The sequence below is a fragment of the Medicago sativa genome, chromosome 7 (assembly GCF_051527215.1).
Source record: "Medicago sativa cultivar Bolivia chromosome 7, Bolivia_mono, whole genome shotgun sequence".
Taxonomy (NCBI): Eukaryota; Viridiplantae; Streptophyta; class Magnoliopsida; order Fabales; family Fabaceae; genus Medicago; species Medicago sativa.
In genome coordinates this window covers 92,841,401-92,868,988 of record NC_140755.1, presented here as the reverse complement: position 1 = coordinate 92,868,988, position 27,588 = coordinate 92,841,401, and the positions used below count along the sequence as shown (strand labels likewise).

The 27,588-nt window shown below is 34.2% G+C and overlaps 2 protein-coding genes across 3 annotated transcripts; both read right to left on the bottom strand.

The window, feature by feature from the left end:
- Window positions 1–3,058: 3,058 nt before the first annotated feature.
- Window positions 3,059–20,874, bottom strand: LOC146910357 (CLIP-associated protein-like). Of its 2 annotated transcripts, none has more exons than XM_085727418.1 (21): window positions 20,289–20,874; window positions 18,724–18,879; window positions 18,559–18,621; window positions 17,806–17,874; window positions 17,465–17,630; window positions 16,527–16,688; window positions 15,231–15,328; window positions 14,854–14,928; window positions 14,708–14,776; window positions 14,537–14,622; window positions 14,349–14,466; window positions 13,385–13,483; window positions 12,945–13,302; window positions 10,990–12,797; window positions 10,228–10,329; window positions 7,649–7,753; window positions 7,406–7,480; window positions 7,253–7,321; window positions 7,066–7,134; window positions 5,677–5,778; window positions 3,059–3,374 (listed from the first exon to the last, which is right to left on the bottom strand). In XM_085727418.1, the coding sequence occupies exons 1-21, from the start codon at window positions 20,619–20,621 to the stop codon at window positions 3,213–3,215; spliced, it is 4,344 nt and encodes a 1,447-aa protein (XP_085583544.1). In that variant the 5' UTR covers window positions 20,622–20,874; the 3' UTR covers window positions 3,059–3,212. The 2 variants fall into 2 exon arrangements, with proteins under 2 accessions (XP_085583544.1, XP_085583545.1); XM_085727419.1 differs by having other exon boundaries at window positions 16,527–16,685.
- Window positions 20,875–23,025: 2,151 nt separating this feature from the next.
- On the bottom strand, window positions 23,026–26,424 carry LOC146910356 (uncharacterized). The gene has a single exon (XM_085725373.1). It carries the CDS (start codon window positions 25,368–25,370, stop codon window positions 23,280–23,282), a length of 2,091 nt encoding a protein of 696 aa, XP_085581499.1. The 5' UTR covers window positions 25,371–26,424; the 3' UTR covers window positions 23,026–23,279.
- Window positions 26,425–27,588: the final 1,164 nt, after the last annotated feature.

Sequence of the window (27,588 nt, the reverse complement as noted above, 5' to 3'; positions counted from 1 at the left end):
TGATCATTTAGTTTAATGTTTAATCATTGACCGGTGTATGAAAAAATATTTATCAAAAGATATCGAACCGTTAAATGGAATATCAATTTCCTTGAGAGATTAGTTTCTGCTCATGCGTGTATAACAGTATAAGATACCTTAATTTACTAAAAGTATATGGAATTGTCAGCAACACGTTTCTGAAAAGGCCTCAAAGGAAAATTTCAAGCGCAAAATTGAATGAATAGATAAATAATTTTGTTCATCGTGTGCTAACAATGTTTAAGCGAATTCATGTACTATGCCCCTACTCGCCTCATGGTTGTTACTCTTAATTCTCCTTCATCTTGATGGTTCGAATTATACTTGTTTAATATTTAATATGATTATGGGTAAAATATTTAATAGTTAGGGTTATTTTTAAGTTGTGGATATCCAATTCAACGATGATATATAGACAACATTACTCTTCTAACATTCATTCAACACTTAATTTTCACTTTAATATAAACGTTTATCAATGTGTTAAGATGACGTGGTCATTGGCGATTGCATGTCATGTGCTATATTGTTTTCGTTTGCTTTTGTTATCTTTTTGGATAATATTAATATCAAACTTTAATTAACTTTTTGTAACCAAAAAAAAAACTTTAATTAACTTTTGGCTTAAGGAATGGTATCTCAACAAGCAATTTGGTATCGTGCTCCTATTAATAACAATGTCAATGTGGATAAAGTGCCGTTTCTCTTCTTTTTGGCTTCTGCTAATGGCCACCCTTAGCATACCCTGGATAAAGAGTCAAGATGCAGGTTGACTCTTGCAAAGGATATCAACAATAGAAGTAGATGAAAAAGAATGATGATAACATATTTTGTCACATGAAAAAACTATGGGTTGATTTATTGATTTAATTGTTTTAAACACATGTACTTGCTTGCTATGACATTTTTTTAGGTTGAGTGGAATGAGAATGTGGTAATATTCTAGTTTGACAGCTTTTGAAAAAATAGCAATGTGACGATTTTCCATCGCTGAACCCAAAACATTGATGGGAATTTTAGACTAGAGTTGTTCCTTACTAAAAAATATCTTATGTCGTGTACTTGTGAACAGTTTTGGCACAAATTTTTTTTTTTAAATGTCACAATTTGTTTTTAAACAGCACAAATGGTTCGGAGTTACACGAAGGACCTGTTTGGTTTGGCTTCTGAGAAGCAATTCTAGCCCAAAATCAATTCTCTACAGTGCCAAAAGCAATTCTAGCCAAAAACAACGTGTTTGGTTCAGCTTTTCAGAATTGCTTTTATCCTCCAAAAGCAATTCTCCATGAAGCTACAAATCCTAGCTTCTAGCTTTTCTAGAATCAATTCTCCTTGAACAACGTGTATAGGTTTGTATATTTTATTATTACAACATGTTATTTTACTTTATTGCCCTTTATCAATTCTCATTCTTTATCAATTCTCCTTTAGCTATGTCTATTTTAGTAATTATACATTCAAAAGCAATTCTACATAATTGCATCCAAACATAAATCATTTTGTTTAATCAATTCTACATAATTGTATCCAAACATAAATCAATTCTCTCAGAATCAATTCTGTCAGAATCAATTCTATCAGAATCAATTCTCTTAGAATCAATTATATTCAAAGCTGAACCAAACGGGCACGAAAAACCATTTTGAGGAGTTTTGAAATGGTTTCCGGATTAAAAGTGAACTTTTTAAAAACCAAATTATGTGGTTTAAATTTGGATAAATCTTTTGTCTTATTGGTGGCATCTAACTTCCTGCATTGCAACGTGGATATTCAACTTGGAAGTCGGTAGTAAACTAGTTAAGAAAGAGACTTTCTTGGTGGAATGGAAGACATTTATCTATAGGAGTAAGTGTTAATGAATTCAGTATTGAGTACTTTACTACTATTTTTCTTCTCTTATTACAAGGCTCCAAAGAAGATCTTTAATGACATTTCTCAAATTTAAAAAGAATATTGTGGGTAGGAGGGGGTGAAAATAAGAAGATTAATTGGGTGAGTTGGGCAAACGACAAATGGGAGTGGAAAGTATTATGGAGCAGAGTTTTTGACATCTGTGTAAGCAATATTTGGTGGAATAGCCCTCTCACTTGTCTTCAAAGCGTATGAGAACAAATGTGAGGAGTTGGTGCAATATTTGTTTTCATCACAATAGCAAAATGACAGCATGGAAAGGGAGTAGTTTGAACTTGCTGGTTTTTGTTTTAGTATATGGAATTATAAAAATTAGATTTTGCTCGAAGGTGTTGTTGCAGATTTCTGTGACTACAAATCAAATTCATATTAAGGGAGTGATCTAGCTATTTGAAAAGTAGAAACATGAGTTGCTTGTAAGGCTACTAGTAAGTTGATCAATCCATTAATTTGCTTTAAAGATTCTTTTTTGTAATTGTATTATAGGATTAAGTACCCTTTGTACTTTGCTTATTAAAAAACACTTTAAAACAGGTCAAAATTAGTTGTTTTCCTGTGTACATCCAAACACATGTTGGGAGGTGAAAACGTTTTTCCTAAAATTTTGCTTGGTCTTGGCATCATCCTAGGGGTCAATGCTTCCAGTGCAATTCAAATCCAGTTGGTTCCTCTTTATAGGTGGGTGAAGGTCAATTGTATGGTTGAGTATGTTCTCAACGAGATGAATGCGTAGGTTGATGCAGAGTTTTGTGAGATTTGGCATGGGCTTAGTGTGAGTTTGGTGTGGAGTTTCAAATATGCTGAACCTAAAAAAATCGCGTCCAAATGCAATTTTTGGCTGTGGAACGAGAAGCTGAGAATACCCCAAAAAGAACTAGAAAGAAAAGCCTGTATCTATTGTTCGCTGTTGGAGGAAATCAAATTTACAGCTAGAAGAAAAGCTTTCGGAAACATCCAAAGTATTCAAATAACTGAACCAATGCGGCTTTTTTGAAAACCATTAAATACAATCAATAATGTTTCTCAATGTAGATTTTACAAATTTCACTGTATTTCACTAGCACTCTCCAAATTCCAACAAATATTTTGTCAAAAAAACACCCAACAAACATTGACAGGCAAAAAGGAAAGGAAAAAAAACTATATATATATAGAACAAAGGTGAAGAAGTAAAGAACTGGAACCCAATTCTAAAATTCTTTCACGGTAATATACAAAATGCACAGCAACGAAGATGACAACACCCAAAACACACAAATTTTCTTTACATAATGAACCTGCTAATCATGAACGGTATCAATTGCTTTGCCTGTCCTGGCTTGTGAGATTCGATTCGCATAAATTGTGACCAGCTTCAACTGTGTGCTGTTAAGGCCTTGCAAATATGGCAAGAATGCTTTCCCAAGCATGATATAAATATCCACGAGACAGAAAACAACGGTCTGCAACCATCCACCATTTAAATAAAATGAGCAATGAAACAGACCAGATATCAAGAGAACAAAGGACATGTATATAAAAACAAACCAACAATTATTAATGATAAAAATATTACTCTAATCCTCATTAAAAGAATAGAACCAGCCAGATTTAAGCCATTCAGATTTATCACTTTCTTTTGATATGAATATTCAATTATATTTCATTATTTTGTCAGCGGGTGCAATGCAAATTCAGATGCTTAGCTCAAACCGCCAGCACCAAAATACAAGGAGTTCTATACATGGAAAGCATTAGTTAGTTCCCGAAAATAATTTTGTTCAAATGAGGGGATGGAATAGAATAATCCCTCAATTTAAGAATGGAAGGGAATGATCATCGATTTCTATTAATGCATTTCTTATGGCAAATTATACTGGAATAACGTACAAACAAGTTTATGTTTATAGGAAGGACAGCCTAGGAATGAGGGGTCAACTTCTTTGTCAAGAATCAAAAGATGTAAGCAAATAGTAGGGTACTGAAGTAACAAATAACTAAGGTAACAAGGTTAGTCATTACTTTTTCTTTTTACCATGGTAAGTCATCATTACTTGCAAATACATTATTGGAACGTCCAGTTAAGTTTGTTTTAATCATAGGTCATGACATGGGGGAAAAATCGGACAGCAGTAGCAGGAACACTTCTTTTTAACATTAAATGATAATATGATATCAAATATAACCAAAAAATTGTTGCAAGGATGTGGGGACCAAGACCCCTACTTGTTCCCCCTAAACTCGCCCATTGCAAGTTTTCAAAATATCGTATTTTTCCTTGCAGTGTGCTTCCATGGGATGATTGGGCCGGCGATGACTTTTCAGAGACAGTGGTGGCAGATGGAGATGAGTGAGGTCTACAAATTGACTTTGTATTGGGTGGAGCATTTATTATTATTATTATTATTATTATTATTATTATTATTATTATTATTATTATTATTATTATTATTATTATTATTATTATTATTATTATTATTATTATTATTATTATTATTATTATTATTATTATTATTATTATTATTATTATTATTATTATTATTATTATTATTATTATTATTATTATTATTATTATTATTATTATTATTATTATTATTATTATTATTATTATTATTATTATTATTATTATTATTATTATTATTATTATTATTATTATTATTATTATTATTATTATTATTATTATTATTATTATTATTATTATTATTATTATTATTATTATTATTATTATTATTATTATTATTATTATTATTATTATTATTATTATTATTATTATTATTATTATTATTATTATTATTATTATTATTATTATTATTATTATTATTATTATTATTATTATTATTATTATTATTATTATTATTATTATTATTATTATTATTATTATTATTATTATTATTATTATTATTATTATTATTATTATTATTATTATTATTATTATTATTATTATTATTATTATTATTATTATTATTATTATTATTATTATTATTATTATTATTATTATTATTATTATTATTATTATTATTATTATTATTATTATTATTATTATTATTATTATTATTATTATTATTATTATTATTATTATTATTATTATTATTATTATTATTATTATTATTATTATTATTATTATTATTATTATTATTATTATTATTAATAATAATAATAATAATAAAAGGCTAGACTGTATTGGAAGGTATACAAATTGCCAGTGCCTCATTTAAGAACCATTTTACATCTAATCTACCTCAATACTAGCGCTTCTACGACAAGGCTAGACTAAGGCAAGACTGTACCATATTTGCGACAATATGTGCTACCCCAACTTCATCCCTTGTATGCATTCCTTTCTAATCCTATCTTGTTTTGTGTGAGTAGGTATGACAACTTAACTAACCATCTCACATCCCCAACATTTGAGTTTTAGTTTCTTATTGAATAATTTTTGTCCAGCACTTAACTTCATACGACATTTTTGGATGATGAATGTTGAGGTCATATAAAAGCAAGTTCTGTTCAATAATCCAAGATGTTTCAATTAGTGACACGTTTGTCTTATTGACCAAAATGATTTCTCATCAATATTTGAAACAGATAACTATTTTAAGGTACCAAATACGTTTAAGTAGGTACCAGATAACCAGAGAGGTCTCAAACATCTGATTTTTGGTTGGCAAATAAATTGGATATACTACATACACACATATCACAATGTTCTTTGACAGTTAAGAAATTATCACCAAAAATTTCAGAAAATGTAAGAGACCCAAGTACCTTGCGAACATCTGCACTCTGGTTTCCAAAAGCTTCAAAAAGAGAAGGTAGAAACGAGGGTAACTGAGCCATCAGTTCCTCCTGAGAGAGCCTGCCCACAAGCTGAAGAAAGGATAATATGATGTTATTTGTCACACAAAATAAATGTTTAGAAAGCATAACTAATTAATCCGTTTATTAAAATGGATTCTTTTCTAAGAAGAATGGTATGTAATACATGTATCGTATGATACAGATATGGAGATATAATGAATTCTCATGATACAGCTAGCCTGGCCTAGAATACATAAACATATTCATAAAACAAGAAAACAGAGTTTTAGATTGAAAATGACTTTAGGAAAAAGACTTAATCGAAGGAGGATACAACAGTTTGCTGGTTAGATTGAAGCTTCAAGTCCAATTTAAGGATCATTCACTGGTTTATGCTATTTTTTTGTACAAAGAATTAAAACTGTTGTATTCATATAATGTGGTAGCCAATTAACATAGGATATAAAATAAATAAGAATATCAAGACACTTCCACGATATGTTTTACAAGTATCACCAGCCAGGGGTGGGCAACAAGAACCACAAACCGAACCAAACCGCTGAACCGAACCAAACTGAACCATTAAAGTGATTTGCGAACCAAACTAGTAATTTAACAACGGTTATTGAACCATAACCGAACCATTTTGAACCGAAATGAACCGAACAGAACCATTAGCAAAGAATAAACTTCGTATTTTAATAATGAAATTTTATTTTCCCTTTCATCATGCATTATCATTGGAATTTGTTAATGTTTTTGTTGATATTCCTAAAATACAACTAGTAAAACCACAAGAAATTAATAAGCGGTGTGATTTAATTTTTAAAAAGGCTTAATACATTCGGTCATAGTATAAATATACTCCCTCCGTCCCTAAATCTAAGCACCCTTTTATTAGAGGCAAAAGGTGTTTACATATAGGGACGGAGGGAGTAATTAATAAAAAGTATTAATACCTTTTTGAGAGGTTAAAATTTCTTAACACCCGCCGCACAATTCAAATTTATGAAAAGAACAAAAAAACAAATTGGTTTGCAAAAGGATAAGAAAATACATTTTGGATCAAAATATTATTTTAGGTTCGGTTTGGTTCGGTTTGTAGACAACAAAACGGTTAACTGAACCATAATGTTCCTTGCAAAACTCAAACGGTTCGGTTCAGTTTTCCGAACCGTTGGATCGGTTTGGTTCGATTTTATTTTCTTCAAAAATCGAACCACGCCCACCGCTATCACCAGCACATTGGTATAGCATATGGGCACAAAGTAACACCTCGCCTCATTTACAAATATATAAAAGATTCATTGACACGCATTTCCAAAATAGTAAAAAGGTTGTTCAAGAGATAACTACCTTTGTTAAGCAATTAATGCAAGTGACAAGTGTTTTCTCATCATCGGTAACCAGTAGAGGGACAATAACCTGAAACAGTTTAAAACTTTGAGCATTAGATTTTAACAAAGAGAATCCCATCTTCTTTTCTCAAACATTTTACAGGGAATGAGGTTAGCTACACAGTACAAAAATCGCATAAACGTACACTCAAACATCTGAATGGATCAGACTGAGATAAAACAATGGTCAGGCAATGCTCTGCTTCATTTGAAACCTGTATAAGGGATGGAAGAAACTGAGACTAGGAAAAGAAAGGAACAATAGAAAAGACCAACTAGAACAGGACAACTTTGGCTACCTTAGGAACGATATCTTTTGTAACATGAAGCAGCTTCTCAATTACAATCTCAACTGAATTCTCCAGGGCATCTTTCTGTTAACAATAAAAGTAAAAAATAAATAAATAATCTGCAAAACTAATTACTATATTTTTTTACCATATTATTGAAATCCCAAAAATGTCTTATAGATAGGAAGAAAGATACAGTGGAAGGTACTGATAAGAGCAGTCTAAAAAAATGGCTTAAAACAGAGTACGAACCTGGTTTTTGAGCATTTCAACTATCAACGAAAGAGTGAGCTCTCTGACAGAGGAATCGGAATCATCCAGCACCTCAAGCACAACCGTCAAAATCTGATTGAAGTACTGCAAGTACACCATGAAACTACCATTACTTATGCGCAAAAAAATCCAAATATACTTGCTGTCACCTAAATCAGACATATTGTTCTTATACAAACATAACTTGTCTATTTTATAAATCAATTGATTGATTGCACATGAACTATCAGTATAAACTCAAAAACATTGATACTTGTGCTAAATGTGAAGGGTGTGCTTAATCCCATATTGCCTAGAGATACTTGGTGCTTATGAGGCTTAAGAAGCCCACACTTTCCAAACCAGATTTGTGGGTTGAGTTAGACCCCAAGCCCAGATTCTAAGAATACACCAATACAACAATAGAATATAGATTGAACACAGATCATAAAGTTTCAACGAAAAAAGTGCTGCACAAACAAAACTTGATAGATCTAAAGAAATTAGCACGGTGTGTTTTCATAGGATAGAAAATAACATCTTATATTATAATATATGAAAAATCTATCATAATACTTGAGTTGTATCTCAGACGTAATGCAAAGTATCTTAGATTTGTTGAAATATGTATGAAACATCTACAAATCTGTTGGTATGGAGTTCCAAGTATCTTTCATCCCAGGATTGGTTTCTTATGTTAGTACTATCTTTTAAGATTATTATTCATATTTCTTATTGTAGGCATGATTTGTATCCTTATTTAATTATGATTCAGAGTCCTGTAGTAATATAAATAAGTGTTAGTAACTTGGTGCTTAACCTTTTTGAATCAAAATCAAATCATAATCCACAATGATATCAAACCATATCCATAAGTCTTTAACCTTTCTTTCCCCACTTTATATTCAACCCTAAAACCTCGACAAAATTATCTGTGTGTTTGTTTGAGGTTATGTAAAATATTCCCAGGCAATTTAACGTGAGAATATTACATTCTCCTGTTTGTCACAATTTCTTAAAAATAAAATAAAACTTCTCTTATAAAAGAAAATCTAGGGCATTATTGATTCCCAAGAAAAAAAGATGCCCACAATTATACTAATTTTTTATTCCTATGGATGGGTATCTTCTCTTTCATGATATAGGAATTCCATTCCCATCTTTTTCTGCTGCTTGAATTATATAAAACTATCCCCATCAATCCTAAATGCAGCCAAACATGTTTTTGAACTTACCTAGTAATAACCTTCCAAAACATCCCGCCAAAGAAATAAATAATTAAAATTCCTAAACATGATTTTCCAAAGACTATCATTTTCGAGAATACTATTTTATATCATATAACCAAACCAGTTTCAGGTCGGTTCCAAAGAATCCAAACAGCTCTTCAGATTGGTGACTATTCCAGCCATCTTGTTGAATTGCCTTTCAAGCAATGTGTTGATGTCTCTCCAATGTCTCCTACATCCTTGAGTTGTTTACCCAGTCATGATTTGTGGATCCCATGATGTCTTTTCCTTATTGAACCATAATCACAATCCAAAGTATTTATACTTTTTCTTCATTCCCTCCTCACCTATTCACTATGGGTTTGGTATCAGTGTGGAGTATGTTGCCATCCTCTGTGACCTGTTCCACCACTATCTTGCTACCAACTTCACTTACATCTTGAAATCAACTATAATCACCACATTATCTCCATGATTCTTGCCTTTTCTTGGTCATGCACAATTTTTATCGCTTCTGCAACTCACAAAAAGCCATGGACCAATTTGTCTCAACCTCAAGTTGTCCCAGATAAAGTTTGATCCTATCCTAAATGTAGTCTGGCTTTAACTCTCCCAGATTCAATCTGGCCTAGGCAATCCCATACGCAATTTGACATTGACTACTCCAAAATAGTAATGAGAAAAACTGTGATCTATGCCAGCCACTATGAATTACGCCAACAATGATTTCTACTATCTAATAATAAGGTATGCTGTATGATTTATTTATACCTGAAATGCACGTCAAGCTCAATTTCAATTTTATTTTGTTTTCAATTTCAATTTTATTTTGTTTTTGTAAAAATACTGACTTTCTTTGTGATTTCAAAGTCTCCCATGTTCATTTTGGTTAAACAAAATGTCAAACAGCACTTCCAATTGATGATCATACAAGCCATCTTGTAGAGTTGTCCTTTGAGCAAAGTATTGTCATCTCTTAAATGTCTCCAACTCCATTATTTAATCAGGATCTTAGGATAATGAATCCAGTACCAGAATATATAAAAGTTAGCCCTTAGTCTTTTGTGTTTAAACATAAATCATAATTCAAAGTCATTATTTTCTTTCTTCCCTCGGTGTAAAAAACCCTATAATATCAATATCAGAGATAGGAAGACAAGAAGAATTACTTGATAACAACTATCAAAAAATAAACATTAGTAACGCAATAAAATGCCACATTTGAATAATGAAGTTTGATGGACATTTACTTTATCATAACAAAACAGAGTGTATTTGGAAGTAGCAATAACAGCTAAACAACATGGGGACAAGAAGAAAGAGAGACAGTCAATATCAAATAAAGCATACCTTGGTCCAAACAGACTGGTCATTTGTTGTAGAAGCTTCAAATAACTGTTGAAGTGCAGTCTGTTTACTTGAAACAGGGCTACCGTCATCAGCATTGCATATCTACACAAAATAACTATATCTTTTGAGTCGTGATGCCAAATAGTATAATATCTAACTATTATAATAAACCTAAAAAATGATCAGCTAGATAAAAATGATTCCACTAGCAGACATTTGTTTTTACATTGTAGCATGATGTGGCTGCTTTTAATCAATCTATAGGCCAATTTTAGAGATTTAGGTCCCTGCTACCGTAGACGATTTTCCTACAGCTCATTATCAAGGTTTTGGGAAGGGTGAGCATACAAAAGATACAAGGAAAGGTTTAATAGCCAATGACTTTAGGGGTTTCTGTTTTTGTCAAGGAGGGATCATTAGAGCAGTTGGCTGTCTAGTTAGAGGGGTTAGTTACGGTACTGATTCATTTATACTTTTTGGATTGAGTAAACAGGGCCATGAGGAATTGAAGATAAGCCATTCACCAATTATCAGTACTCAGCAAATTGTTTAGTTCCTTTGATTTTTTGATCAATTTTCCTTTTTTCTTGAGCTGATGATTCTTTTTCTTCCTACTTTTTTTGCTACAATATGTTTTTCATGGAGAATGGCTTAATTCCCTCCTATTCCTCTCACCCACTCTTTATCTCTCTTACAGAATCTTTTGTTTCTATTAATAAAATTAAAAAACCAACTTGTTCCTCCACTAGTCGCATAACTCACCATATGAAGAATTTGAGGAATGCTGGGCCCAGTGTCTGCCATGGAATTGATCTTTACAGCTTCAGTTGAGTGGTGATTAAGTTCCAATGCAGAAGGAAGTTCTTTGTCAAGTGCATAGCCTTCACCAACATTTAAACGCTCTAATGAGATCAGACCGTTAACATCTAAACGAGGAGTTGAAAGACCCTCGAAATTCATGCTACTGTCCACTTGTCCAAGTTGGCTAGATTGAGAGCCAAAATTTTGACCCATTGGATTGACTGAATATGCAAGATCTTTGGGTTTTGAACCAGGACTGTCACAATTAGAGTCAGTCTCAAGATTATGGTTATGACTATGATTATGATCCTCACATTCAACAGAAGCTGCTGGACCAAGACTCGATTTCAAAAGAGTTGAATCCTGAGAGCTCCACTTCCTGCCACCATCACTATCTAGGGAACCAGCCGAATATCTTCCAAGGTAATGAGCTTTCCTAGAGAAACCAACATACCCATCTTCAGATGACGTTCCTACAACATCAGATGGATCATAGGAAGACTTGGAACGTTGCCGCTCTTTCTTGTTCTGTAGATAGTTTACTAGGTCTACTTCAATGCGAGGGGTGTACTGTTTTAGGGCTCGTCTCAGAGAATTTTGCTCTTCCACTGACAAACTCAGAATGAAATTAAGAACTGCGGTCGAATCAAAGTGATTATACACTGAAATAATGCATGTAATAGCTGCTTCTTTAAGCTTCGTATTCTTGTCATGAACCAAAGGGGTTAACTTAGCAAGCCACAATTTTAATATGCCAATATTAGCAGCACCTTCTGCATTCATTGCATGTTTGTTAAAGGAATTGATTGCAAATTCAATCACGGCCAATTTAGCCTTTGGAGACCTTTGTTCATCTAGTGAACGTAACAGTGCAGGTAAGAGAGAATCGACACTGTACGTTTTGCTAACAACTCCCAATGTTGTTGAACATGGCTGCCTAACAACCTCTTTAGGATCAATTAACCGGGAAAAGACGTGTGGTAATATTCTTTCCATGTATCCCTCAAAAGGCTTTCGACATGCTGGAACTATATCTGCTAGTGTTGAAAGAGCAGCCTGTGCAACTTTATGGTGAGGATCATCCAAGTGCTGGAAAAACAACTTCATTACCTTCTCAAAATTCTGAACAACTTCTAGAGTTCCCTTTGGACCTTGCTGCAACAACGAGTGAAGATAGTTAAAGGCAGCAACCCTGGAAGACCAGTCAGAACCTGACCTAAGTCCTTCACTCAAAGCTTCATGAAGAGATGCTGGTCCATCTGAATAACTTGACATTTCTCCAAGAGATAGCTGGTTATCATCAAAACTCCTCCTCCTGCCAGCAGACATACGTCCAGTTGCATTCTTTCTCACTAGTGGCCTCTGAAAATTAGGCACATAACTATTATGTGATTCCCTAAAGTTTCCTTCTCTATAAGGGGCATCCAGATACTGCTTATCAGTGTTGTGGTTTATAAATCGCCTAGCCTCCCTGATGTCACTATTGTCATCAGCAGAACTCCTTTCTTGTAATCTTTCAGAAGCCCTTCTAGTTGAATATGAGGATGGTAAAGGCTCAATTTCAACATTACTATGATATGATGACTTGGCAGAATCTTTGGTAGCTTGAATTTGAGTGATTATGTCGGACAAGCCCAGACCACCATTTCGGTTACTACCTTTATAGACACCATAAGCAGTAGGCTCTGTTGTTGAAGAGCTTGTCAAATGATGGGATGCAGAGGCAGCAGCTGGAAAAGGCGGATCACGAGACGATGGAGGGTCAACTTCTGCACTAGGGGCAATAAGAGAAAAATTTAGCCGCTCATGAAGAGTTTACAAAAGAAACACACCACTACCACCAACCATGAAATAGTTTAAAATCCTGAAAATTGAGTATAAAATAAAAATATTTAACAACCAAACTTATTTAGTACCTAGATCCAAACTTGATGACCGGAGAGATGATCCATTATGCTTATCAGACATATTCAAGCCTCTAAGCATGCTTTCAATAGCAGTGACCTTCTGTTTGCTTGCATGCAACACACTTTCCAAACTACGTTCTGTACCCTTACCAAGTGACTTTGCCTGTGAAAGAAGTACACCAGAGGAGACAGATGTCCCCGACGATAAACTTGAACTTCTATCCATTGCAACAATTGCAGATGTTCCATAACCAGGTGGATTAGACGAAGCAGAGGCTTGACTGGGTAACGACGTCAGTGCACCTCTATCACGAATGGAAGGTGAAGCATGTCGCCTGTGTATTCCTCCATCCTCTTCATTTATTAACTGCAATTAAAATTCACTTTAAAATATGACTGGCACAACAAAGTGAAGGAAGAAAAACACCCTCAACGTCGTAAGTGCATACCCGTTGGATAACAGGGTCAAAGGATGAAAATAGGCGACGAGAACGCTCTGGCCAAGTTTTTGCGAACATTCTGTAGCACATCCTTGCAGTAGATCGTACCTATAAATTTTCACACAGTAATCATTTTCATGCACATATACTTTGGCAACAATAATGTGGTTGGTATGAACAATGTCATGTCAATGAATATTGTTCATACTGCATGACAATATCTCAAAATCTTTCCAAGCATCATTATATGATGAAACAGAATAAAAAATAATCACATCATTTGAATGCTCTTTTACGTAGAAGAATAAAAAATCCAAATAATGTGTTCCAAATGATAAAATCTATAGATTTGGGAAGAAGAAAAAAAGATTTTATGTCTCTGACCCTGATTTTCTTAAGGGACATGATGCAGGAGAGTAGTGAGCTTCTTACAACACAATTTCTTTTTGGATGCTTATTTTCTCTCTTATGTTCATGTTGGAAAGTAAAACTGATCTTTAATCATGCATTTCTGCAAGTGCAGTACACATGTATACGCGCACAAAGAGCATTGAACAGACCCCTTTTCTTTGGTTAGACATAATAGACGCGTCACTTTTGCACAAATTTTATTGACGCAAATTTTCAGAATTAATTATCCTTTACCGTACACCGACAATATCGAGACATAAAGCCAAACAATGAACCAATTAGCATATGATTTTTTACAATTTCAGTATCGCCAATGGAATTTACAATTTACAACATTAGACATTTAATGGGAATGGCTATGTTCCTAAAGTAAAGAGCAAACAAGAGAAACATTGTCACTTCCCACAACTGCAAATGCAACACACCAACCAAAGTTATGTAAATTATTATTTTGCATAGCTCAGAAAGAAGAGCAACCTAATGAAAAAGCTAGTCAAATTTACAACTTCAATGCACAAAACATATTTACTGAATGTCAAATAACCTGAACCTATAACTCTACCTCGCTCATTGCATCTGAAACGCAACACTTTATCATATCCTCATATAACTCAGCCGAACGATGTATTTCTGGTGCATCTGGCCAATGTTCTAGGACCAAAAGAGCATACTCACAACACCTACAGTGCAAATGGAGTTGTAAAAACCAAAAAATTCTCAAGTCACTTATCAAAAGTTGACAATCCATACCTTGCACGAAGCACTGCATTCCGGTCATTTTTAGCACAATCAGCTATACGGGGAAGCACACGAGCAACTTTGCAGTTGCGCAGCATCTGGAAAGGTAAACGACGAAGGTGAAAATGGAACACATAAAAGGCATAAAAAGATGCGGACAATTACATTAGTAGATTACATTACCGTTTTTATGCAGTTATCTGCAGACTCTGCAATTACAAGCACAGTAATCACAACCAGCTTGAAAAGGACCTGATTATCAGATCAAGAATTAATAATTTTGAAAGTATCACATTCATGACAGTCCAAAGATAACTGGTTGAACTTACTGGTATAAACATTTCAGCATATGCTTCAAAATCACCCAAGAGTTCCTTTGACAAAAAGCACAATAAATGGCAAGCCTATAATACAGCAAAGAGAAAACCAAAATTAGTTTGGTATTAGTACTAATATAACATGAACCTCACCTATGACAAAGTCAATGGATAGATGAAAGTTTCACTTTAAGATGATAAACAAAGCAGGACTGCTTCAAGTAATCAAGCCTTCAACAGAGAACATTCACAAACCTCAATTTTTAAATAGAGAAGGATGAACAGGCAATCAAATTTTCACATTGGCAAAGTACAATTATCTTTTACTAACAAATAAAACCACTTGCATTAAATAATGACAGTATAATACAATAAAAATGTTGGTGCACCTGCTTTACGATGCTAGATCTTCTGTCTGACAATTGTGTGCTTAAAGGTCCGCCAAGTTGCTTCAGGAGTCCACGAAAACATGGATAATCAGCAGCGCCTGACAAGGAGAGTATTAAGAAGATTCAACAATCATTACAGACACAACAAAAAAAGACTGTATTACACAAAAATAGCTCAGATAAAATTACAATAATGTACAGCTACTTTTCCTTAAATATTGACAAAAAAATTGATTAAAAAAATAGATATGAACAAAGAAGATAATTCAAATTTCAAAATACATAATAGACTCAATGAAATGTCTACTCTGAACTCTGATCAATTTATATTAAAAAATGAAACTAAAGTTTAAGCCCCTAAATAAGCCCACATCCCCCAGTTTTATAGAACTGGGATCCTAATACGCTCCTCCTAAAATGGAACAAAAGTTTACTCTTATCCCTCGACAGTGGTAGTTTTGGTCCTAGACCCTGTTTAGATAAACAATTTAATTAACTGCTTCCAGCATAAGCGTTTAACATATAAGTGCTGCTGTATAAGCTATTTCTATAACAAGATAAAATAAAGTCAAATAATTTTCATATAAGCTATAAGCTGTTTTCCATAAGCTAAATTGGAGAGCTTGTGGAAATAAGATGAAACCAGCTTATGGACATGTCATAACATGTTTCCATAAGCTCTCTCAAGCAGTCTAACAAGGGCCTGTTTGGATTGGTTTATTTGAGCTTATATACAGGGATAAGTTTTGTGAGACTGTTTGAGAGAACTTGTAAAAATAGCTTATGCATGTTCATCAGCTGTTTTCAGCTTATTTTCATTAGTTCTCCAAGATAGTTTATGAAAACACATTATAGCTTATACAAAAACAATTTAATCTTATTTTACTTTTTGCTGAGGAAATATCTTATACATAAGTGCTTATGCTATAAGCTGCAAATAAGTTGTTATCCAAAACGGGTCCAAGTGTTTATGTCAGTAGATAAGCTTAAATAAGTAAATCCAAACAAGCCCATGGTAGCATTTTATTTTCCTTTCTATAATTGTTTATGACATAGTTTCATTGATGAAGGTGTCTCGAATCAACATCACCATAAAAACCCAAAATCAAATTCATAAAACGTCACTATAAACATTCTTCAATCCAGTCCTTCAAGTCAAAGATATTCTACAGCAGTAACTGTTATCCCTCTTAAGATCCTCAAAACGGGTACAGGTTCTTAAAGTTGTATTATAGCATATGAAGATCAGTAGTCAGTACACAATCCTGAACTGAAAAGGAATTTCAAAACACCAACCTCCTAGAACAAGACCTTCAATTCTCTGCATAGCAGCAATACGAACGGACCAGTCTTTTTCAGGCACAAGGATAGATGCAATCTTCTCGATTTCCCTGACTAACTCCTTATCGGAGTATATCTTGATAGGGTCTACAGGTTTCTCCGTGACATCACCTTCTGCTGCTCGTGATTTAATAAACAAAATGTGAAGTTAAATAATTCATTAATTAAAGCATCAACTTCCCAGCTAAGAAGGGAAGGATAAGTGTTGAACTATGCAAAGAATTTACATGCAATGTGGAAATTTTTTGTTTGCAAATTTACAACTAGGAATGTTACTTAGCTCTTTCAAAGTTCCACTACCAAAATAATTTCAGATTTTAATTTTAACACATTCTGCTTTCACATCTCATGTAAACCTTTTCATTGAAATACAGAAGAAAATATCCAACATTCGACAACTAAAAGTAGGAAGATCCCAAGGCAAAAAGTAATTAAAGCTTAAGGTAGAATCCCAATTACGATGTAGGCATAACTTGTGGAGTTACCCAAGGGATGCATGTTGGCTACAGTATCTCTAAGTTCCAAAAACAGATTGATGCAAAAAAACAAAAGGAAAATCTACACAGCTAGTGCCAATTGAATATGAAAACTTCAATGATAAGATAGAAAGTAGAATAAACCACTATAAATTCAAACCCTAAAATAGAAAAATGGGATCTGTAGAACAAACACGCCACTCTCCACATTCACCGCACTATTAAACAAACACATCACTATCATGCAGCTATCTCAAATGAACAATTTTTTTTTTAAGGTAATGCAAATATACAATTATAGAACCTGTAAAAGAGGGAAGTTATGCATAAGATAAACCCATGATGCATGTACAAAATTGCATCAATACTAAATTAATATAGAAATTTTTTAGATCCAAGAATTGAAAATATTCTAACCTCCAAAAAGAGAGGCCTCCCTTGAAGAACTTTTGGCCTTTGGACTACTTTTCTTGGCGTTAACATTTGAAGTCTTAATTTCCCCGGTAATATAACCACTTGGAATACCATCTGAAGAGCGAACTTTTGGTTGAATCCCTTCTAGCCTGGCATTAATATCTTTCACCTGAAACCATCATGATACAATGAGAAATAATTAATAAACTCCCACAATAGCTGATAGTAAAATGTAAAACGGCCTTCAAAGATCCATATCCGTGAGTTTAAAATTTTAAATGTGTGTATGTTTGCAGATATTTATATCAAAACAATCAGGAAATCAATTCTTTTTTGATATATACCATAGATGAAGGAAGATTGTAGCGGTGAAGTTCATCACGAAATTGAGGTCCGGCTTGTGTATACATTTCCTGTAAAAGAGATTGTCAAAGAAATACACTAACAATAACATTCACTGTAGTTTAAATACCCACAAATGCTAGCCTCAGGTGTATAAGTATAAACAGATCAATAAATCAACATATTGCATCATATGATATCAATTACCAAAGCATTAAATAAAATATGATAAACGTAATCTAGTTACTTATAGTATGCACAAGCAAATACATTCCATTAATAAACGAATTCAAACTTTCAGAACAATAAATCAGCACCAAATCAATTTGTAAAATTAAAGCCATGAAATTCACAGCCAACAGGCCTTGAAAAATAATTTTTATATAAAACCGGCTGAGATTATAGTATTAATAGTATAAACAAAAATCACAACATAGCATAGTTCTAAGATTCAACCACGTCCTACATTATACCCACTTCAACTTTTTTGTTCTTCAATAACTATGCCGTTTGTTATTTTCAAACCTAAAAGCAAAATGCAATATTAGCAATTCTTTTTTGTTTTCAGCCAAGACTAAGATACTTGATAGCCAACATTTCTATATTAATTTAATGTTGACAGAATTTTATACATGCATCATGGGTTTATCTTAAGGCATAAATAACCCTTTTTCAGTAGCTAACATGAACTCAATAATGTCATTTTCACCTAATCCTTTAGTTATAACATACAATAACAACAAAATAAACCATACCTCAATGCACAAAATAGCTGCTTCCCTAACAGAAAGATTTGGGTCACTTAGCAACTGCAAAACCTGACAATAGATCATGTGTTGAAATGAGTTAGTATCAGATCCTAAAACAATTTAACCGTACAAAGAAGGGTGCTGCTTATTTGTAATGTGTAAAGTCAATACAGGAGGAAGGATAGCCCGTTGAAGTGGAAGTTCGGTAGATGAAAATAGATTAATTGCAGATGTTACAGTTCGCGTAAACTCCTCTCTGACTCTCCAGCTTTTGTGCGCCCAAGCTGAGGATCCTGCTCTTTCAACAATTATTGTAGGAGAAGAAACCTGCAAACAATAATAATATTTCAAAATGTGAGCAAAACAGAACATAAACTCCAGAATACACATGAAACATTATGCATTTTACTGTTGGCAAGAGACACAGAATGGCAGCATAAAAGAAACACCCAACCTACAATAAGGTCATACAGATAAATAAATCCTACTTTGACCCATTGGCCATGTCAAACTTCGTTCATTTGGTGATAAATTACAAGCTTATGACAATATCTACATTATGCAATATAAATCAAGCGGATCTATAAGACATAGAAAATCTACCTTCCAGCTTAACTTGTTAACCATAGGCCATTTTAGAAATGATTTGCCCAGAAACAGTCACTCTATAGCTACATATATTTAACAAGACAAAGGTACCAAACTTAATCATCTCACATTTGTTCATTATAGGCACTACAATGTTTACTTCGGCTGGATTTTTTGCTTTCCTGGGAATATCATATTCCAAATCCTGTATTTTTTTTTTACTATATATTTAACTGAAGGTTTGTTGTTTTCATAGTTTGTAGACCAGTACAGGGTCTTATGGTATTGTATGCAGGATACAAACTAGCCTATACATTTGCTGTTAAAATTATAAAATCATTTTAGTTAGTTGGCTGTATAGATGAACCAGATTATTTTAACTACTACCTTATATGCCAAAAGTATTTAATGTCAATTATATATTAGTTTAATTCATATGCACAAACCTCCGAGTGCTTTGCACAGGTGTTAAAACTAGTTTATTGTTAACATAATAGAGCGCATAGCCATAGGTTTCACTAGGTGATAGATATAAGATATATATTTTTATAGATATCAAATTAAGACTATCAGAAAATGAAATCTCGCATGCATTTTCTTCTATAAAAGCTACTTGCAGAATTCAGAAGCACCTACACTTCTGATAGAAGGCGTGTCTGACATGTGTCAGTCTGACACCACACATGTGGTTACTTTCAATTATGTCATTTTTTCCAAAAATTACCAGAGTCGACATGTCGGTATAGTTTCTGTGTGTTTGTGCTTCATAGCTTCGGACATTTCAGTGTGTGTTTCTTAGTGCTCATTAAGAGCAAAACATACTATTAATTAAAAACAGTTAAATGTTAATTATTCCATTAGAGTTGAAAGACTCAAACACGATTCTGGAATAGAACATTTTAATTCATGCAATTAAAGACCTTACAATACTAATTAAACAACCGAAAACTAGTAATAACCAATAAATTCAAACAATCAATGAAGAGTAAAACCTTCATGCAAATATTCTAACAAATTTTACTGCATTAGAAACTTTCGATACACTCAAGTTATCAAGAACAATTTTCCACCGTAATTACCATCTAAACTTCAAATTCGATTAAAATTAAAATCAAATTATATTAATAAAGTGAGAATGAAAATGAAACCTCCATCAGCGTTAGAAGTAGTCGTCGCGCGGCGTCACGAACAGGCTGTTTAGCATCACCGAGACGATCAACGACGGCGGGAAGAAGAGCGTTGAAGTGAAGTTTGAAATGCTCGCCGGAGAGAACAGCGGCGGAAGCGAGAGACTGAAGTGCACCTTGAGAGACACGGAAATTGTTATCCTTCAAGAGATCGATGCAAGAATCAACAAGCGAAGTAACTTCAGAAGATGAAAGACTCTTTCTAGAAGCTTCTAGAAGATGGTAGAGACGCTCCACACCAGCCATCCTTTCCTTTGTGTCTTTGGCGCGTGTGAGTTCCAACGCTTCCTCCATTTGGATCTGCTTCAGATCTAATAATCACTTCGGGAAGTTAAGCGCGGTTGAAGAGAGAAAGTGAATTGAATTTGGAAGCGCGTTTGAGAATCGATTATTGAGTGATTAATTTAGCGGAGAAGTTGAATTGAAGAGAAAGAGAGAGTGAGGGAGGGTAGATTGACAGAGAAAAAGGATATGATGAATGAATGGAAGTTGAAGTTGAAGTTGAAAATGAAATTGAAAGAAAATTAACAGTGGTGTTGTTGAGGGTGTGGTTGTTGAAAATTTAACCATACTTATACTTCAAATTTACGTTTTATACCACTGTTCTTCACGTTGATGTTTGCTTTACGTTGTTTATTGCATTGGTAACAAAATTGTCAAGACAATATTTCGAATACTTTTTTGAAAATACCCCCGCTTCATAAATTGTAGTAAGATTTTTTAATAAATTAAAAAAGCATCAATTTCAAAATGAAATTTATCTGTTTTTTTTGTAAGAAAAAAATTAACTGTTTTCTTTGGTAGCAAGAAATAGTTTTATGGGAATTATATATATGTCATGAGCAAGTCTATCTTCATTTTTTTATTGTAGTTCATTGTATTTGTATTTTATATGTTTTTAAATTTAAATTAAAAAAATTGTTACTGTCAAATTTTTTTAATAAAATATTAAACTAAAAACATAGTTAATTTTCAGAGTTGCTATATAATATCCTTAAAAAAAATTATAAGAATTAACTAACCAGTAACCATCTTTTCAACGTCTAAACAAACACATTTTTTTGAAAGAGTCTAAACAAACGCATGTACACCACAAATATGATAAAAGCACTAATAATTTTTTTGGTCTTATGGCAGCGTGTAAATTAGACATAATAATGGTCCCATGCATGATACTCTACATTGCATTATTCACATTTTCATCACGTAATGATGGTTAAGACTCCACATTAAAACATATTTGAAGTCCCACTTCCACCGGACAAAAACTTAAAAGTTGTTTGTTCACATGTCTTTCAAGAACATTATTATATCAGGTTTGTTAAATGAATTTTGAGAAGTGATAAGCTTTGACATTAGTTGATAGAAACTGCCACAAGTAGAGCAAATAGAGGCTAACCTTCATGACAAAGCCTAATCAACAACCCATATTGGACAAAGTTCAAAAAATTATACAAAATAACTTTTTTTATGAACATTTTTGTCTCAACACGTCAGTCGTTAGGTTTTACTACTATATATTGTTTGATGCTTGATTAATTTCATCAATTAAGCCAATGAAGTAGCTTGGATGATGATGCAAGTCCTGTGAAGTCTTGGGTACCGTAAGTTGTAGGGTATACTGGCCTACAACCCCTTTGGGCACTCCGTAAAATATGAAAGAAAAATTAATTAATCTACCATGAAACCAATTCCACAAGTAAAAAACCTATATCGTTGAAAAGTTACGCCCAAGAAACCCATACGCTTCAAATAGTGTTAAAAAAATCTAACTGTGCCTAATTGTATATACTTACTTCAAATAATGTTTTATGTTGTATGAGAGATCGGACAAACGGAGACATCTAAATCGTTGGTTAATTAGTTCGACAATGATTGAACTAAATATCAAATAAACAATGTAGACAACAAAAAAAACTGTTGAAGCAACTAAAATTCAAACGGTTCAATCCAGTTGCAGGTCAATTGAGATCAAACCAACTGACAATCTAATTGGGCCAGTCAGATTTTTAAAACATTACACCGAATTTATTAGCAGCTATGCAATTCACTTGCTTTGAATGAGAGCAAAATTTTTGTGTACATACACAAAATTAAGAAAAACTAAAAAAAATACTACGACCGAAGTTATGTATTTGCTCAATTGTTGCTTTATATGAACCATGATTGTGTCTGTTGCCTTTGCCTCAATTAGATTTAACAAAAAAAAATCTATGGAATACGTTAATGTAGAGCCAAATGCATGAACATAAATAATTCGTTGTAACTCTATCTAGAACAATTCTTCAGGAATTCCATAATAAGATGTTCCTGCTCTGTTCAATGTCTCAACTCTCATGGGTGGAATGTCTTTTTCATCTTCATATAACCATGACTACATACATTATACATAGAGAGTTGCTTTTCTGACATAGAATACTTCATATTGACACATGGAAATGACCAAAATACCCCCAGCGGTTGTTAACTGCCGCTGGGAAACACGCCGGCTGTTAACTGCCGCTGGTACCCAGCGGTTGTTAACTACCGCTCACACCAGTTACAGAACCAGTGCAGTCTGTAACTGGTTTTGCCCAGGAAATGTGTCCTGTTTGACCTGTAATTTCAAACGGCAATTCCGGAGGAAATCAAACCAAAACAACAACATCCAGCCATCGCAAACATCAACATTTCATAGTTTATCAATTATTCGGTTACATTACATCAAACCGATAATGCGTTAACGTTTAACAATTGTTTGAAATTCATCAAATTTTCCACATTATGCAAAACATTACACGTAATGTACATTAATTACTAATAAATGCGAAACTCAAATATATTGATATACATATAAAGAGTTAAAGGTTAGTTACATTATATCACCCAAAAAATTGGTCATTACATTATATATCCAAAAAAATACGTCGGCGCGTATCAACCAAAAAACGGATTAACACCGACCAAAAAGTGTCACATTTCATCTAATAAAAGCAAATCATCTAAATGTTCCAGAACATCTTCAAATTCGGTGTTTGCTTTAACCGGAGTGTCATCAAACATAATTGGATTGTCTTCATTTGTTGGCTCCTTTGGTGGAACCGGTCTCTCTTTGAGCTCAATGTCCATGAGTGTTTGGAAACGATCATGTTGATCCAAAAATTCATCCTCCCATGTTGCCGCCTCTTCGCTCCTGTGATTTCTCCACTCCGTGCATGTTGGAGGTAGTGGGCAACCATCTTTTAATGAAAGAAGGATAAAATGATCTGGGATTAGACCAAGGCAAATCATGTTGCTTTTCGGGTTAACCGGAGGCCGTCCTCTAAGTGGGAAAAAAGTTGCGGAGATGTAGTCTTTCCATGTAGTCATCTCTAACACCGGCCTATTGTAACATGATGCTACGATGTGTCCCATATCCGGCAATGTCAACCATTTGTCGGGAGGTGCAAAGCTACTAGGATTTTTGGGAGGATACAATCCATCCAAGATGTAGTTGTAACGGTTCTCGCTCGCATACACCTCAATGTATTTGCTCCTATGCTCTTTCAACTCTTGAAAAAGTGCTCTCCGCACCATAACATGACTTTCTTGCGTCAAACCCAAGGCTTCCGCTATAGCCCTAAACCCACAATGACCGTCACCAATAACATCCACAACTCTCTCAATGTATGGTATCATGAATTTTGGCATGTAATACATAGGATTGGATGGATCATAACTTGTTGAAACCAAGCTAGGCTTAGGAACCGGAACCGGAGAAATGCCAATGCGAGCACCTTTCCTTTTAGTTTGTGAAGATTTTTTCCGTGGTGAAGATTGGCTTTCCGGATGTTGAGAATCAATAGTCTCCCACGTAGATGGGATCCTACCACGTATGGTTTTGATTTTTTTGGGAGCTCCTTTGGTTGCCACCTTTCTTGGAGATGGTGACAACATTGTGGTCTCCGGAAACGCTAACAACCGCAAAGCCTCTTTGATTTCTAGTTTCATTTGGAACGGAACTCTTTGGAGACGTTCTTGGATACCATGCCACTCCTCCGCGACCGAAAACAAATCTTCATTACTTTGTTCTTCACCCATGTACAACTTATGCCAATGCGGGTGTATCTCATCCAATCGAATGGGCATGTTGTGACGGATTTTCATAGCAATGAAGCATGCACAAGGTAGGCCATACGACGTCCTTTGAACACAATCACAAGTTTTCTTCTCAATGCACAAGGTTCTCCTAGCACGCTCTTCCTCCACAAAAATAAAATTCATGGCTTGTCTAGACACGTGACCACCCAACCCGGAGTACAAAGTGACATCTTTGTATCGATGTTCCAAGACCGTAACGCTCCTACCAAACGATGATTGTATCTCCCCAAATTGGTTTGCCAACATCTCATCAATTTTATGCCAACAAGTACCCAAATCACCCTTGGAGGGGGACAAATATTCCTTCACCACACCATGAGCTCCTTCAACTCTATACGTGGTCCTACACCCAAGATGTAACACAAGGTCCGTCCATGCCCTCACTAGCTTGTCCTTGAAAGGCTTCAAAATGGTTTCTTGAACATAGTGAAGAAAGTTTGGATGATCCTTACAAGCATCTTGGAATTCCACTAGATTACCCGCATATAACTCTTGAGTAGGAGATTCAACCAATTTTTCCCATGCATCAAATATGGTATCAACCAACTTACTATGCTTCTCCTCGTCGACAATCTTCTTTTGGCCATCCACCACAACAACGTTTTGTTTAACTTTGAAATCGGTGATGATTCTTGATCTAACATTTTTGCCAACATGGAAATGACAAAGTATTGCACTACTACCGGGGAGAACATTGTTTACGGCATTCATCATACCCGTGTCCCTGTCGGTCACGACCACCTTAGGCATATCGCTATTTGGTCCAAGAAGTTTAAGCAACATTTGCAAAGCCCAAGTAAAGTTATCCTCCTTCTCCCTAGTCATAAATGCAAAACCAGCCGAATATGTTAAATAGGTTGAGGTGACTCCAACTATTTCAAACAATGGCATCCTATACAAGTTGGTTTTGTACGTGGAATCCATTATCAAAACAGTAGGAAAAGTGTTAAACAACTTTACCGAAGTTGGATGAGTCCAAAATATGTCTTAAACGGTTTGACTCTCCTTTTTTTCTCTTACGTAATAAACATATCCATTCTCTTCCAACTTTGTGATTAGATATTGCATCTCCGTCAAGTCACCCTTTTTTGCCTTTTTGAATTTATGACGTTCATTGTAGACTTGCTTGATATTTGTCATGGACTCTTTCCTTTTATTCCTCAAGTTTGTCAAAATATTTTTTGGTTTCACCGAAGAATCGGTCAAGTCATGTACAAGCTTCTTGTCGTCCTCAGTTAATCTTCCGGCAAGAAGGTGCCCTGCTACATACGGAACCATCTCATGGTTGTGAACGCCATTAAGAATGGTCAATTTCCAAGCATTGTCTTCCCTAACGACATATCCACGCACCTTGAACAAACACCCACACTTTCTTGATCCAATTGTTTCATTCTTCACTTTTGTCTTCGGTACTTTGTGCTCGCCGCTTCGTTCACAAACCAACTCCAACATAGCATTTCTTCCTTCACAAGATCTCCTAATGATAACCGTAAATCCAGCCCTATTTGCTTGTCGACGGACCCAACCGAGCAATTCGTTTTTATCTTTCCATGTGTCTTGGGTTGAAAAGAAATGAGCCGTGTCCACATCGGAATTGACGCTTGAAGCCTCAACTTTAACGGAGACTTCGACCTTAGCGGGAGCTTCAACCTTAATGGAATCGACATTATCTATAAATAAACAACAAAAAAAGTTGCTTATTTGACAAGGAATAAACAACATACAATTGCTTTTTCTCAACATTATCTATAAATAAACAACATACAATTACTAAACTAATTAATAAACATATATCTAATATCATATATTAACATAAACAAACAAAAAAAACAAAAGAAAAAAAAAATTGGAAAAACATTGTTTTCACAGTAGCTATTGCAGGAAATTTTTTGAAAAAATTTCTAAGTCTCTAGCGGCAGTTAACAGCCGCTCACTCCCAGCGGTAGTTAACTGCCGCTACAACGCGTTCCCCTGCAAAAAAAAAAACCAAAAAAATGCATCAAATGTAATGGATTTTAACGTTGTAATACCTGTTCTTTAATGCATTTTGTGTGCAGAAACGTCTTAGCATTCGATCAGCAATGATTTGGAGGCATGATTTTAACACAACATTTTTTAAATGGGATTTTTTTGAGGTTGGTAATGGTGAGAAAGAAGCTGATAAGTGAATAGGAGGTAGGGGTTTGCTGATTTTGGGGGGAAACACTGGAGCGGTAGTTAACAACCGCTGGGTGCCAGCGGTAGTTAACAGCCGGCGTGTTTCCCAGCGGCAGTTAACTACCGCCAGGGGCAATATAGTCATTTCCATGTGTCAATTGGAAGTATTCCTTGTCAAAAAAGCAACCTTCTTATACATAAGCTACTTTATTCTTCCACGGTGCAGGCCAGAAAACGCAGCATCTCCAATTGGGGTGAGAGGTGTATATTGGAATTTGAGTCCATAAATTTCTCTTATCACTTAGTTTAAATCACATGAGATCATTTCATGTAGATGCATTGAAAGGAGTGTTACTTTTCCCACCCTATGACCTTCTTCTGCGTTCTGTAAAATTTCCAAAAATGTCCGTGTGCATTCCGGATTTTAAAATCCGGATTCATGTTTATTATTTTGGATTTTATAATCCGGACAATTCTTATGTATAATCAGCCATCAGACTCTCTCCCATTTCAGCAGTTTTGAGTTTTGCTTTTAAAAACAAAAAAAAAACTAAGTAAAAGATGCTAAAAACCTGTCAAATAAAATCATAAAAATATAAAAAATAGCACCGAAAAATTCTAAAAATCAAATAAAACTAATGCAAATTTTTTCGGATTTTTCTGAGAATATGAAAAATTAAAAAAAAAATAAAAAATTGGTCTAAACGATGGAATTTTGGATTTTGAGGGGCGGAGTCCCGTAAGAAGTCCCTTCTAAGGGAGTCATGGTCCTTGAATTTTTCCTGATTTTCTGGGGAAGTTTCGGAGCAATCCGATCAAGTAGCCCGAAAACCCGATTTTTGACTAAGAACAGGTAACAATGACCCAAAAACAGAAGGATGAGAGTTAGGAAGATTAATATTGTCCCTAAAATGACTATCCATGTTACAAACATGTTTAGAATTTGTGCTGATACAGTTCGGATTATATAATCCGAACTGTTTTA